Source organism: Falco biarmicus, chromosome 4 (assembly GCF_023638135.1).
Source record: "Falco biarmicus isolate bFalBia1 chromosome 4, bFalBia1.pri, whole genome shotgun sequence".
In the NCBI taxonomy this organism is placed as follows: domain Eukaryota; kingdom Metazoa; phylum Chordata; class Aves; order Falconiformes; family Falconidae; genus Falco; species Falco biarmicus.
The window spans coordinates 16,375,565-16,391,741 of NC_079291.1; the positions used below are offsets into that span (position 1 = coordinate 16,375,565).

Consider the following 16,177-nt stretch of genomic DNA (forward strand, 5'->3'; position numbering starts at 1 on the left):
GCTTCCACATTCCTTCACTCATCTTACTCTCAGACACATCCCCTGCTTTCCCCAGCTTTCTGTATTCTTTAGAACATTAGCTGCCTTTCCTTCAACTCTGAAACAAAATGTTTTCCTATTAGCATGTTTTCTCACCTTAAAGTTCTCTGGTTCTTTAATAAATTCTGCAGGCCTAGAAGGCCTTCTTTTCTCTCTGACCAGTTGGAGCTAGCACAGCGATTTAGGACTTCAGCCACATCTTCTGTCTGTCTCATATATGTTGGTATGCTTCCATTCCTAGAGCTGTAGGACCTTTCTGAACAGGCACTTGATGCATCACTGTTGGCATCATCATCTGAGTACATTCCATAGGACTCGTATCTTCTTCGCACGGGCTTCTTCTATCGTACAGAAACCCCCCACATTAATACTGATTTTCAAAGAGACAGTATACATACCCATAATCAGTGTAAAGACCAACAGTTCAAATAATCAGTGTGACCCCTACTCCCTGCAATGATAAACGGTTCCAAGTGTTCAACAGGTCAAACCAAGTTAATAAAATATTTTATAAGTAGTATGGATTGCGTAGTATTCCAAATATAAAAGCAAAGCAAACGCAGAGAAGACATACATTTGACAAAACGTTCAACTTAAGGTTTACTCGTGTAACTCCACAAAACTGCCTAAGAGTGATATAAAGACTGTATTGAAAGTTAGCGATTTCACTTAATAGCTTTACATATGTTACCAAATATAAGGATCAGGTCTAAACCCACATATTCTGTTATTTTAACTTACTTTGTATTGAGCATGTTAATAGCAAAACATTAGAACTATTGAAGAAGGAAAATAGTTTCTATACCTTAGTCCGTATGTCTCCTAAGAGCTGTTAGCAGTAAATTATTGAAAAGAAACAGAAATTGAGAACAGGAAGGTAAGGCATAGCAGCATTGTGACTATTACACTGTCTCCCACTGGACAACACATAGTCTTCGCGTAAATTTTGCTCTTAGCTCTCTGTAACTGATTAGCATCTCATGCATTGCCAAGAAGTAGTCTGCTAAGCTTCTATTTCCAGAGAAGTATTACGTATCATCTGCTGGCTGGTCACAAAGACTTCTCTGTCAAAATCTGTGTGTCTTATGCAGGGGTATTTGAGCATGAAGACTTAGCACATGCAGTCAATTGCTATCTAGGTATGAAACCTTCGTCTAAACTTTTATTTTCCGATCAACTTCATCTCCTTAACTTCACACTGGTATCTGAATGTTGTCATTGCAACAATTACTACGGCAATGTCAAACAAAAATGCTCATTACATAATGCAGAATCCCAAATCCCCTAAAACCAAAAACAAGCCAATAAAACAACATACAACATGCCAAAGGCTGGAGGGGGGAAAAAAAAATATGCAGCAGCTCTATTTATCCTAAAAGGAAAAACACACACCTCTGCAAAATAACTCTGCCATTCAAATTTTGGAGTTGAAGCTAGTAGTAAAAAATTGGGTTCCATTGTCAACTCAAAACCCCAGCAGTGTAAGTGATTGTATTCCCCTTAATTACCATTGCCATTTGCACAGGGTTCTCATTTTTGTCTGTGGAATAACTTAATACGTATCCTAATACAAACCAGTCAATACACCATGTAACAAGCAAGCTTACTGTCAACAGAATAAACATACATACACGCTCAAGAGAATAAAGGAAAAGAAAAACCACAAAGACATGAGCATTTTTGAAAAGGGTCACCATAACGAAAAAAAAAAATATTTTTTTTAAAGAAACAGAGTCTGAAATGCCAAGGACTGTGCCAAAGTAAAAGCTATAAAAATATGTAAAGATCACCGCATTGTTCCACTTCTTGTATCTTATATTGGACCCAGATCTTAGGCAGAAGATTGATACCACTTTGGCTTGAGCAGTATTGTAACTGGCCAAGTATTTTTCATACCATAATAACAGTAATACAATCCAGAGGAATTTTTGTTTTTATATTGTATCTGTCAGGACTCTGCCTTTTAAAAACTTTGTTCTGAGGTGGGGGCTTCAGTCTATGATAAAACAAAAAGGCTGTTCATAAGTTTTCCATCTAAATAGAGCCATCTATACAGGACAACATACATTTCGAGCATGGCAGGCAACCAGGCATGAAAATACCACAAAATGTTGCTGTTCTTGATCCTTCTTTGTAATGACAGATTATCGCTAAAATACACAAACTAATCTTTCTCTAACATTTCCAGAAGCATTATGTTATTCTGGATCCAAGTAACACAAACAGTTTCTGTGAACAAACTTTATTGCTTCCACAAAGCAGGACACATTCAAGCCTCAAGAGTAGTCATCAGAATCATGAATTTCTCCTCAATTTATATTCTTACTATATACTTCACCCAGCCGGATCTGAATCGGCATGAAGCTGCTAGAAGTACTTAAGATATTCTTCATGTGGCACCAGTGTGGATAGCAACGATTTTTCAAATTATAGCCAGAAACTTTTCATGTTGTATAGACTGTTTTTCTAGTGTTCCTTATTCCAAAATCCAGACTTGATTTCCAGTTTACTAACTAGCATTCCCCACCAATGCTGAGAACTTTTTGCAAGTCTGCAATATCAGAAAGGGGAAAAACGACTCCATCACACCATGACCTCTCAGGCATGATTTCAGAGATATCCTGATCTTTATGCCAGTGAAGGCACACAAATTTTGAACTAATGTGCCAAAATGATAGTATTAACCAAGAAATCAATAAATTACCAGACTAAGAACATGACAGAGTTCTTCAGATTTCTTCATTTGAGATGTTGTTTCTCTCTATCCAGTCATATCTGTCTATAATTAAAATTTTTAGAGTCTAATTTTTAGGTTTTTACTAATGTTCCAAATAATCTTTTCTTAGAACAGACTAATAACAATTTCCTTAAAGCATGAAATATTTAATGACATGCAATATATACCTGTATGTGTGTATATATATACTGCAAAGTATACAATACCTGATAAAAATGTACCTGATTCATAGCATCAGCATTTTAAATTTATTGAAGATTTCAGCTTGCTGATGTAAATGTCAGAACAGCAAAATACATGATGTGTTCAGTTTGGCTTACTGGGGCAGAGAGGTAGAGAAGCCAAATACACTCTTTTAAAGAACAGTAAAGGTTAAGAAAGAGAATGGCATAACCAGTTTTAAATTCAGTGTAACATTCTGAACAAAAGAAAACAAAACCTGAAGAATTATGAAATGCTACCTGCCAAGCCATCAGTTTATCTGTTCAGCATCAACCTCACATTGTCAGACAGAACAACTTTAAAAAGGAACCCAGGCTTATGATAAGCAGAGTGCTTTAGCTGTCACCATTCCCAGCGCTGACAAGCCTTCAGCCTACCCAAAAGTCTGTCTGGCTGTTGTGGGAAACTGCTAGTTAGTGCTACCTGCTCAATTTTTTTTCCCCACCTAGAAGCCAATAAAATAATGAATGACAAGTTCTTTTTCACTATAGACAGCAAACATTTTAAAGAGTCTGTATCCCACACAAGGTAAGTGAGATTCTTACCAAAGCATCTGCTACTGCCTCTTCCACGTCAGAACCTGTGTTCAGAACTCGCATAGCACTAACTGATGATGATAATCTACTCGACTGACTAATTCCGAAGCCAGTACCTGTTACAACAAGAAGAAAAACGAATAAAAAGAATTCAGTCAGAACAGCAACACATTAATACCACACTCACTAAAAAAACCCAAGCAGAAGAAAAGTAATTGCTTCATATTTCTAATAAATTATGTAGTGGCTAAAACAGTGGTTATTTTCATTCTGAAGTCTTTAGTGGTACAGTGAAAAGTAAGAAATGGGAGTAAAAAAAAAAAAGTCATATACAAACATTGTTATTCCAATATCACAGGGAAGAAAACCTCCACAAACAATAGTTTTAACTGAAAGAAACTTTTTTTTTTTTTTTTTAATTAATGTCTTCTTCGTTTTGGGTTTTTGTTTTCATTGAAAAAGAAAGTAAATACAGTAGGAAGGCTATTGAGAGTGCTGATTAGGAAACTACATGCATAAAGAATGCTCTACAAATACTTAAAAATGGAAAATGAAAAAAGTTCTTCAAGTAAAAATAAAATGATTGTTGTTAAGGAAGAAAAGGATTAACATTGGAGGGTGGGGGTGGAAACAAAATCTAACAACATAAACACATCTATCTGGATTATTAAAACCACAAAACTCAAATTAATGTAAATAATGCTTTTTCAAACTGAACTACATGAATAACCAAGTGGGTGGGGAAAAAAATCCAGGATGACTGCACAGATGACAGCAAAGTGTACTCATCCTTCACCTGTAGCCCCATAAACATCAGGAGCGTAGAGGGCACCAGTGGATCTGGAGTGGTGTCTGGAAGCTGCAATAACAGGATCATATAAACCCTATCTATTACTATGGAATCAAGTGCTGCAATAGTTGCTTAAATGAACAAGAGAATATTTATCAAAATGATTCAGCTTTAGCACGACAAAATGAGTATTACACCGAAGGAAAAAGCTCAGAGAAGTTGATAATGTAGAATATGATTATAGAATTATATAGGTTTATGTACACTGGACATTTCATGCATAATTTTTTTAATATAAAAGATTAAGAGCAGATTAAAAGCAAGTATGTTTAAGCTCAAAGAAGAAAAAATGCATAGACACACATGCACGCGTGCACACACACAAACAGAACCCTTAGAAATATCTAGAAAGTTCTGATACTGGTCTTCCATTGTAGAGTTAACTCAACTCTACATGGTCCAGAGCCAGAGTTCATGTACCAAACATTATCTGCATAAAGTGACTACTGCACAAACTTACTGTGTTTGCAGCTGACAATATGTATAAATGAGTTCTTGCCTATGTACAGGTAAGTCAACCTCAGTTAAAACTCAACACTATGTAGATGAAATTGAAAAGATTCAATTTTAATTAAAAATCTAAAAATATTTAATGCCATTAATATTTCACATTTTTACTCCTTTCATATATATATATATACACACGCTTTACTATAGCTCATTAATATTCTTCAAGTTATGGAAAGTGGAGACCAAAGAGCCTTAAGAACTTGGAAGAAAACACGGTACCATTCTCCTGGCACTTGTATAAAACTGGTCTTCTAGAGATTCTGACTCATTTTTGCTAGTGTTATCTACCTTAAACCAAGTTATTTTAAATTCAGTGTGTTTTTAAACAATTAATCTTCTGTCTCCAGTTCATTTAAGTTAGAATTTTACAGCCACGCAAATGAAACTGATTTTGACAATTTCAACTTGAATTCCATCCACAGTGACATAAACCCCAGATATCAACTTCTAATTTAATAAATGTAAAAGCAAATATTTTACACCTTTTGGATACATAAAGTAGTATAAAGAGAAACCATGAATCATCCTTTAATCTGATTAACAGAGACAATTTAAGAGTCTGATCTGAATCAAATAAACCTGACACAGACCCGATCACATTTGGGGAAGCACACCTCTTTTAACTTGAGCAAACTCTAAAAGGATCCTGGAAAGTCTTGTAAAGGTCCTGGAAACAACACCAAGGTTTTTTTCCCCACATAAAGTTCTCTACTCCTTACATAAGGTACAGCAATGAATTTTTTTTCAAACTAAACTTGCATAAAGTTGTTTATCTAGGGAATTTTATTTTTTAACTAATGCTTTGTGAAATACTTGGTTCTTTACTTTAGAAAGTATGTCTCAGCATGGAAAAGGAGACAGGAAAGAGGATGTAAGAACTTAGGCATCAAGGCTGATAGAGTGAGCTTTAAATTTAAGCAATAACAGGATAAACCCTTCTATTGCTTTCCATCATCAAGCCCTGAAAATTAAAGATCTAACTAAAAATTCAAACTTCAGGCATATAATTCAAGATGATCCTCCCCCATATACATTTTAAATATGATGAATAAGGTAAAAGAGCAAAAGGAAGCACTATGTTAGATCACACATACCTCAATTCCAAAGCATATTTTCAAGCATACTCTTTTTACCCCTCAAATTGCAGAAATTGTGCAAGTATTTATTTTTGTTTGATTTTTTAAAAGATTAATCAAAATAGGATTTTGAATGGATTCAAAATAAAAATTTCTTAGCTAAAATATTGAAATTATACTAATCCGATATTTATTGTTAACTATATGCAACAGAAAAATAGGTAATTCCGTATGAATTACAAATCACTTGCTTCTCAGAGTGGCTGTTATTTCCCAGTTTTCAGTGTTGTACCAAGATGTGAGATTACATAAACACTTCATACCAGTGTATACAGAGAAGAAATCATGTAGCATTTGGGTCATCTTATACCCCAAAGGGCTCAGCATTTCTAAGCAAAATTTTCTGTGCTGAGAATGAAATGCAATACTAATTACATTCCCCACTCCAACCCCATGTAGAACTGTCTCTAGCTACAAACACAGAACTGAATTTGTCTTATTTCATCTTCCACTTGTACCCTTGGAAAACATTAAATTTAATATTTTTGATAGAAGTTAGTACCATCCTATAAGACAAAACTGATCCAACAAAACAGTGAATGACATTAAAAATCATTCAAATAAGCAGCCATACTAGAAGGAATCCTAGTAATTTATTCCAGGTATAGCTGCTTTTATTTTTTAAACAACACTAGATTCCTATGTATGTTACTTTGAGATCTCTGTGCTATCAGATTATTAAACCTATTGTATTGTATATGTACTTGAATACAGAAATTAAACTCCATCAATTAAAATAAAACCTCAAGTAGCATCCATCCCAATGACTCATCTTATGGTATTAGTTTAATAGAGTTTTCTTAAGATAATAAGCATTTAATCAATACTAATCAGATCTCACATGCATGCAATTGAAGTAAAACTGTAAGGTAGCAAAAGGAGCACAAAAAGATATGGAAAATACCCTTGTTTTTAAAAGAGGGTAAGATATATGTGTACTACAATACAGACTGCCAGCTGTGTTTTAGTAAAAGAGACAAGTTTACTAACAGATCCTACATAATGTCTACTTTTAATTTAATTCCCCAATTAAGTAGCATCTGGGCAAATTAGCATTACTTATTGAAACAGCTTTCATTCAATTAATCTGTACTTTCCTAATAAAAACCATGGCTGATAGGAAGCATACTGCCCTAACAGATGACAATAGACTTCCAACGCTAATTAACAGTAAGTCAGGTGCCTCAATTTGAGACAGAAACCAGAGATTTACTGATTTCAGACTATATTTAACAGCTAGTATTACCAACTCCTTAACTGTACGCTACACTTGAACAAAAAAAAGAGGGACATACTGAAAAGTAGCTTAAAGGCAACACTGAAAAAGATCAGTTTCAGCTATCATCGTACGGAGACAGTTTTGTATCGCCAATCAAAAACACCCAACCCCAGTAAGTACAAAAGATGTTTATCAAAATTTACTACCAACTTTGACAAGGATAAATGGAGATGAGAAGCCTCCCTAATCCTAAACCAACAACATATTAAAGTAATTATAAGCTAACATTCCTATGCCTTATTGACATTTCAGGAACAGACAACAGCTTGACAATCTTGCAAAATCTTTTACATGTCAGGCCAATGAGCTGAAATACTAAGTGAAAATAAAACTTTTGCTTGTAGTTGCTCTAGACATGAGGGCTGAATGTAACTATGCATGTGTGAATGTTAGAAGTTTTCAACTCCTCTTCTTCCCTATGTAACAGCAGCTACTACTACAATTATTTAACACTTTTCCTACACAGGTTAAAAGCAAAGTTCAGAACTGTACTTCGTTCATTTGCTTGTATAGACTTTGCTACTCATTCACTTTTAGAAAATGGAAAGCAGCCTCAGAATACAGTTCTGCACCATCAGATTTACTTGCATTAATAGCAAAAATTTAAATATTATTTTTTCACATAATGCAGTGATGACAACACAGCTAATGAGACATAAAAAGAAGCATACTTTCTTCTTATATACCAAAATGATTCAATGACTAGAGAGCAATTTTGAGTAAGAGCAGACCCCAGCTCTTGGTGCAGGGCAAGGCAGAGGATGACAGCCACACTATATTCTTGGGTCTAGCTGGTCAGTGAGAAAAATATTATCTAACTGCACCCAAGCAATGAGTGCTGTAATAAAAAAAGAAATACATAACTTAAAAAAACTTCCCAAAGGAGGAATTGCCCTTTCAAAGAAAGTATCTAGACACTGCATATCACACATCTTTCCAGACTTGGTATTTAAGTAAGACTACCACTAGCAAAGCACTTAATTTTCAAGTGTGCAACCCATTCACACATTGGTCAATTCTCCATCGAAGTAAGTGGTGAGTGAGCCAAAGGAAGGGAAAAATAACGGTGGCTGGCTACAAGCTAAATGAAGGAGGCATGGATTCGTTAGCTGCAAATAATGAAGGGCAAAGACAGCCATGCACAACAAGGGGCTCTGAGTACTTACCAAGGGGTGGAAAAGAGCGGACAGGGCTTGTATCCCTGCTACTTTCACGGCTGGCCTCCCGACTGCATCCCTGACTCACACTAGGCCGAGGAATGCGGCTTCCTCGTGCTAGTATGATTCAGGGTGCAGACAAACAGCAGCACAGAAAGGAGAAGACATAAGAAAAGTTGCAGTTTTAATGCAATTCTGTTTTGCAGTAAGATCAAAGATGCATTTCTAAGTTAAGACTGATGAAATTATTTCCTTGCACAGCTAAAAATGGGGATTTACCAACTCTTTACAGAATGGCTGAAAAACCTCTTGAAAAGGACAAAAAACTGAAAAGTATTGATTTAGAATTTGTGCTCAAGATCAAGTTAATCAACAGTAATGCAAATGACAAAACCCACAGCTTTCTAAAGAAGGAAAATATAAAGTAAACACAGCTAAAGTCAAAATCAAAATACAGAACAAAACAGCAGCAATACCATTAAAATCAAGACTTTTCAATAACACTTTGTAATAAAAGTGCAATCAGGTTATACCTTGAGGTTTACAGGCATATGATATTCATTTTCTTATCCTAGAAGTATATACATGCACGCACACACACGCAGAAAACACACAAGTGATGAAGAAAATATTTTCAAAATGGTATCATGCTTTCATACAATGGACGTGGGTATTTTGGGGGTGGGGATAAGAAGTGAAGAAAAGAGAGAAGAAAGAAACGGAGGTGAGAAAAGAACAACTGCATTCTGACAGCAAAAAATGGAAGTTTCAGTTTAAATTTAAAACTTTTTTTGTATCAAAGACTAACCTCAGGAAACAGGTGCATTTGAGATTTTTATTGAGATGTATTCCAGGCTTATAATCCCCCTACAACTGAACGCAAGCTGTAGATATACAGCACTTAATGTAAGAAGGGCTATAAAGAAACCAAGAGCTAATCAATGATTCTTACCTACTGACAACCTAGAAGGACTAGCTTCTCTACTGCATCCCTGACTTCGTGGGATCTTGCTTCGTTTTTGTGCAGCTGCAGGATTCACTAACACTCTCTGAACTCCTGTGTTCATAGTGGAAAGTGTGGTTGTAGTCAAAACTCTTCCAGGAGAGCCAGATCTACTGCCAGCTGAAGGCAAAATAAATAAATATCAGTAACAGAAGATAAACAACCACGGTTAAAAAGAAAAAAAAAATTAAGTTAGAAAAGTGGTGGTAGACTGAAATGATCTGGAAAAACTTGCAAGGTAAAAATGTGAAATAGAATACCTTGGTCCAAGTTCTTGTAACACTACATACAAGGTAGATAAAATTATCAGTGCAAGGAGTACTTGGCATGTTATTTTGCACTAGGTATACTCAAGAAAACATAAATAGTATTTCTAGTCTTCATGAACAGTTCCTAACATGTCCAACAGTGTCCCTAACATGAACATTGGTGTGTTCAATTTTTAAGATACATCATCCTACTAATCACATTTTCTATTAAAAAAGGTTAAAACTGCTAGGAAGCTAAAGGGAGCAACTTTAAACTTCAATATACACTTTAAGATTTCACAATTAACCCAGCTCTTACAATGCAACCAATGTTGTAATAAAGTAACATAATTTTCCTAACATTTAAACTCTTCTTCCTTGCTTTTAAAACCATATGGTCTTCAAGCTCTGTTCTCTTGAGTTAAATAAAATGTCACTCAAGACACTTAAAATACTCAGGTTCATTTCTGTGGAGGTTACCCCACAAATTCAAAGAAAATCTTCAATTAGTTTTAAACAAGCTAAAAAACTGATCAAGACATATTTAAGTATCTTACATTGTTACTAATCAAAACTGTACATTATGAAGTGCTGTAAATGTCCAACACATTGTACTGACTACCAGAAACTGGTCACTGATGCCTGATTTTGATATTTCAGTTACAGAAAATTTAAGTTCTAAGCCCTAACAATCCACTATTCTCAAGTTATAACCAATTTATACCAACAGTTGATGTCAATATATTGTTTTCAGCTGCAGAATTCAAGAAGTCTGACCAAATAAAAAGCAAAACAATTTTAACCAAAGGTTAATCACATAGACATAAAACCCTTTCATTAATCTTCACAAAATCATCAGGTAACTGTATGACCACAGCTATGCTATCAGATCTACAGACTTAACATGCAACATCTCAAGTGAGTTTCATGGGTTACTTACAAGACATTTTTAAAAAAATACAAGCTGATTAAAGCTCGACCATATGGGAAAAGAAACATAATCCCAAACAAAATAAAACATATGCTGGGTGGAAGGCAGAAAACTAAAACAATGTACCATGCATATACTTTCAGATTCATTGTTTGAATTCAAACTTGAAATGATTATTTAGCAAAATCCCTTTTCCAAACTATGGACCTATTCAGCAGAAATAATAAATAAAATACTACAGCCTGGAAAAAACAAGCGTAACTTCTACAGCAAAACAAAGTAGGCAAATTATAGAATTGCGGTGGTCCGCAAAAATTAAGGGTTTGGCACTCTCTTCATACAAGGGCATTTCAACTCAGAACTGACATTACTATGCCTTCTTGCTAGCCTCCAATATTTTATCTCTCTTTAAAACAATGGAAAACACTGTAAAAGTTTTCACTGTGCCAGAGACTTTCAGAAAATTTTCTTCAACAGGTCATAAACCTGAAAAACACTCTTCTCAGAATACAGAGAAGAAATGCAATCTTTCATTCTAATACTCTTCTGTATAGTCTGACCTGCAACGTGTACCACCATGGTGTAAATAAACCAAATGAAGCTTAATATCCTGAAAACGTTAAGCTAGTAACAGCATTAGCATACTGTTGGCAGTACTGCCACCAGTAGATCTATGGAAACTGAACAATGAAAGGAGGATTACTGAAACAGTATTCTAAAGTGAGAAAAACATCCCATATCTCTACTGCCTTCTAAATAAGGATTATGTCCAATTAGGTAAATGCAGCACATGGAAAAAAGCCAGCCAGAATTTCTGCTGAATAGGGTCCTTAAATGAGATATGTCAAACAGGTGATCAAACAATGATGTATACACAAATTCTGTAGACTCTTACCACCAATGGGGTTAGCAGACTGTGATCCTGAACAAGTGTAAAGGCAGGATTAGGGTAGGGGTTTATAATCCATGAAGAGGGAGGGAGCAGAGCAGATTAAAAAATGGATGGCAAATGGAAATAAGAAAGCTTTAGTCATTTCACACAGGAAAAAAGCCACAAGGGTGTTATGCTAAAGCAGTGCTTTTAAGTAGCTTCCACAGTTGAAGAATTAAACTCAGATGCTATGTACAAAGCAGATGAAGCAAAGCTGCACAAGCAAATTACAATTCTTCAGCTTTCTAATCAACAACGGGATAATACTGAAGAATTAAATTTCAATTAAACATGAAACTGTAGCCTTCATGTTACTTTAAAAGAATATTACATTGCCAAAAAGGTTCAAGAAGTTCAACAGCTGAACAAAAATTACACACAAGGCCAAAACTTTTTTTTTTTGAGACAGACAGTAAAGGAACTGAGCTGCAGGTGCGGTGGATGACAAAAAAAAAAAACAACAAAAAAACCCCAAACCAAAACCAACTCACAATGGCACAACTGAAAAGACTTGCATAGAATTTCAGGTTTTCCTCTTTAAAATTAACCTGACATAACAGTAAGAATTTGTTTCCATCCTGAATTTTTTTTTTCTCTGAATGAGGATTTAAATGCAATTTTAGCATACCTGACAACCAAACAGGAAGGGAGAGGAAAAAAATGGAAAAATTTTTTTCCATAGATAAGTCTAAAATAATGAGCTACAGACTGTATAGGCATTTATTTTATGTTACAATTTAAAAAATCAAAGAGGAAGACTAAAGGGCTTCTAAAAGCCTAAAAAAGTATCTTTTGTAAAAGCATTCAAATTTGCAAGTCTTTCATAAAATGATCTTTGAACAAAAGCACTCAATAGTTGTAACCCTAAATTTACGAAAGCATTTGTGTTACAGTGGTTTTCAAAAAACTAAAAGCTTACATCTAATATGAAGCTATTCTTCCACTATAAGCTGGGGAACTAAACCAATCCCCTGTATGGAAAGATCAAGCCTCCTGCTTCCTACAACACTGTGAAAATTTTCAGTCACATAAACATCACCCAGACAGCTGGCATACAAGTGTCTGACCATTCTCCTTCACCTGTCCATCTGTATTTGCCCTGTTTATCTTCCTTAAAACATCTCAGAATTCTTGTTCTCCCCCACTGACAGGTTATAATGAGCTAACTGAAGCCATCAGTTCTGAACAGAAGTAGTAATAAAAGGCTGTAAAGATTCATTCATGCATTTATTTTTCAGACATCAGATATAGACAAATCTAGTTATTTCAGTATCAATTCAATTTACCTCTTTAGACATTAATACTAAGCAAAAATGAATTCTCTTGGAAATAAATGGTCATTATTAGTGAAAGGAAACAGAAAAAGCTTCAGTTTGTTTCCCGGAATATACAGTCAGTTTTAATTAATATTACGACGGTGATCACAGTATTCTTGTCTGGCTACCTAAATTTAACCCCTCCCTCAAAGCAGTCTACCAAATGCCTTAAGTTTTTAAGAATTTACCAAGCCTGCTCAAAAGTATGAAGGTATTTTCAAAAAGCTTATTTCAGAACTTTTCCTACCACTTAGGAAAAGTGTTACAGATACTGCTTCCAGCTTTTCATAACAAGAAAAAGTGATCTGATGGAACTGTTACCTCACTTCCCTCTTAAATTACTAATCTCAATATTCTTTGCTTATGGTATAGTATAGTCATCTTAACACTGAAAACTTAAACCAAGTTTTGTACAACCTTTGTCACAGTCAATAACTAGACTATATTCTAGCTCTCGTCCCACACAGATGTGTGGGATTAAAGCACCGTCAAAGCAAAAATACTTACTTAAAGAGAGTTTATCTTACTGGATTTTATTATTTTTGTATTTATCTGTTCAGATATTTTAGTTTTATTTCACAAAACCTGTGAGCATTGGCTCAGGTTTGATACAACTGTATTTGTTGGAAAAGGAAGTAATGCAAAACAACGAGAAGTACTCTTTAACAGGGATTTAAAAAAGCCCAAAAATTCTTCTACCTGCTTTTTTAACCTCTGAAGTTATTCTGTTTATGATAAATGCAGCCACTGCTATGAAGTGTTTTTGCCATTAAACACAGAATTAAGGGGTTTTATTAAAATAAAGTGGGTAAGGTTACTGAGAGCAAACTAGTTGTACTAGAAAATTCAAAATCTCTGTAATTTTATTTGGTTTATAATATTAGACCTGACAAACCATAGGACTGGTTCATTTAATTTTATGTTAGTTTTTCTTTCGTTGACTAATATCATTTCACTTCACTTAATTAGACAAAGATGAGAGTCTGAAAACACTACAGAGCTTAGTCAGATGATGTCTGTTGGAGACATCAGATGTGTGAACAAATTGCCATAGGTCAGCCAGTGCCAAAGAATGTGAGGTAATCAGGTCTTTTTGATTAATGACAGTGCTCAGCTAGATTGGAAATTTTGCATTTGCTTTGGCTTCTAAACACACACAGAAAATTACTGTGGATTAGCTGACATACAGTAAATTGCTTGTTTTAACCCTCTGATTCAAAATAAGCTAAGTAACTGATTATAAAGTTAGGGTCTAGTATTTTTACTCCAAAGAAGACTTAAGTGAACAGGAAGAGAGTATATATCCAAGAGCTAGAGCACTGCCTAGCTTAAAATGTAAATACATATGCCCGGCTGAAAAATAAAAACTTTCTGAAAAATAAGAAATCAGGTTTTACAGGTAACACTGAGGACACCATTCAGCCTACCTATTCTTCTGTATTACTCATCCATGTGTCATATGTAACTGACACAGAAGTTTACTGGTCTTTTGTGTTGGGGAGGTCAGAAAGGGGGGAAAAGAATGTTGAGAAGTTATAATTGAAGACAGAATTGAAGGGTAGATTTAACTTCCTGTTACATTATCTAATATAATTGGCAAGCTAAGAGCTAATGTAGTATCTTGTCCAGAGAAAAACAACATGAATTAGAAAAGCATGCAAATACCACTGACCCAAAACACTGAAAAAAATACCTTCATTTTTGTCTGGCGATGATGAACCTAAGGCACAGAACAACAACTCAGTATGTAGCTTTTTTAAAAATTAACTTTGACTGTAGCCATTGGTCAATGAATAAATATATGCTTAAACATTTGGCCTCTTTATCAGGTATAACTGTCAAACAGAAAATACATACGCTGAGACTGTGACACCACTTTGGTTCTACTCCGTCCTCTGGAATCTGTTTTAGAATTTCCAATACCAACAGAAGGTGTTGAAAGCTTTGTTCGTATACGACCTATAAAAAAAATGGCATTAAACCAGTTTTTCACAGTAATGTGGAAAGCAAAGCATCAGTAGCCATTTACTAATATTTTCTTAAGTTTCTGTAGATAAAAAAGCAGCATAGCGTAACTCAATTGGTGACAAATTTTTTGGGATAATTAGTAGAAATTTGAACACCTTGAAGGACTTAATAGTTGAGGAATCAAAATACTTCTCCTCTGATCTTACATGTTTCAGTAAACAATTTCTCTCATAAACACCCTGAGCTAACTAGTTCTTGCTTCCTACATAAATAGGTTGACTATATTAAAGAGAAGTTTATTAAATATAATAGGCAATGCATATAACTAATGTTGCTGTATCAGGTACAGTCTTCTCATGATTACTTGTGGTTGTAACTCTACTTTTGCTGTTATAAAACTACAAAAATTATGCTATTTTTTTAACAGGGTGCTGATGTTTCTTTCTAACCTAACTCCTTTTTAGAAATCTAAACACTCGCTTTCCTATTACTGAAGATTCTACTGCTTTCATGGCCACAGTCAAGACTTCTACAGGATTTCCCAAGCCTTTTATAGCATTTTGCATAGACTACAGTACACACTTAAGTACTCCTCAGTGACAACATGATATAAGGAAATTCTACTCTCCTCAACAGACAGAAGAACTGAGGAAAAGACAGATTAAACTGAGTATCTACAACTAGATAAATTCACTTCTATCTAGAATGCTAGACCATCTTGGGTCTTCGGTTAAACCTTTCTGCATTATTAGCCATGTTCCTCATAACATCCAGAGCATTCAGTGGAATCATAAAAGAAAGGAAGACCCCAGTTGGATGAATTACAGGTAACTGAAATATTATTCATAATAGAAAATAATAGTTGTGTACTACATTTCCTCAGCCAACCTCTCAAACAACAGAAAAACAAAACAAAACCAAGAACCATGCTAACCATAGTTCTTATAAGTTGCAAGAACAAAACCCAAAAAGCTTGTACAGGGTGGATCTAGCTCAGTAACTAATCCACTTCTAAGAACAACACAGTTGAAATATTTTCTAGACATGTAGAGTCAATATTTGACCTAGAAGAATTAGGTACACAGACTGTTATTTAGTTCTAGCCTCTTTAGGCTTCCCACAGCAGAATTTGGAGACCAACCAAGTTAATACTATTCATCCAAGTAGAGGGAATAGCCATAGATGAGAGTCTATAAGAAGAGAATCAGGATAAAGGAGGTTATTCACTAAACTGTTAGAAAACAACACACTAGCAAGAATGGTTAGATTTAACTAGTCCAAACTCTACTAGTTATCCCCGTGCAATGGCAATGT

At 34.9% G+C, this 16,177-nt stretch overlaps 1 protein-coding gene across 30 annotated transcripts in view; it reads right to left on the minus strand.

Annotated features, from left to right (window-relative positions):
- Nucleotides 1-16,177, minus strand: part of CLASP2 (cytoplasmic linker associated protein 2) — a 146,738-nt gene that overhangs the window by 30,930 nt on the left and 99,631 nt on the right. For 9 of the 30 annotated variants that reach the window (XM_056338800.1, XM_056338797.1, XM_056338801.1 and 6 more), the window contains 7 exons: nucleotides 14,753-14,854; nucleotides 9,419-9,589; nucleotides 8,476-8,583; nucleotides 4,331-4,393; nucleotides 3,544-3,650; nucleotides 845-868; nucleotides 136-377 (listed from right to left, as the gene is read on the minus strand). In XM_056338800.1, the coding sequence (XP_056194775.1) occupies nucleotides 136-377; nucleotides 845-868; nucleotides 3,544-3,650; nucleotides 4,331-4,393; nucleotides 8,476-8,583; nucleotides 9,419-9,589; nucleotides 14,753-14,854 (817 nt within the window). Of the gene's footprint in view, nucleotides 1-135; nucleotides 381-844; nucleotides 869-3,543; nucleotides 3,651-4,330; nucleotides 4,394-8,475; nucleotides 8,584-9,418; nucleotides 9,590-14,752; nucleotides 14,855-16,177 lie in introns of all 30 variants that reach the window. The other 21 variants (XM_056338810.1, XM_056338807.1, XM_056338808.1 and 18 more) reach the window with 8 other exon arrangements.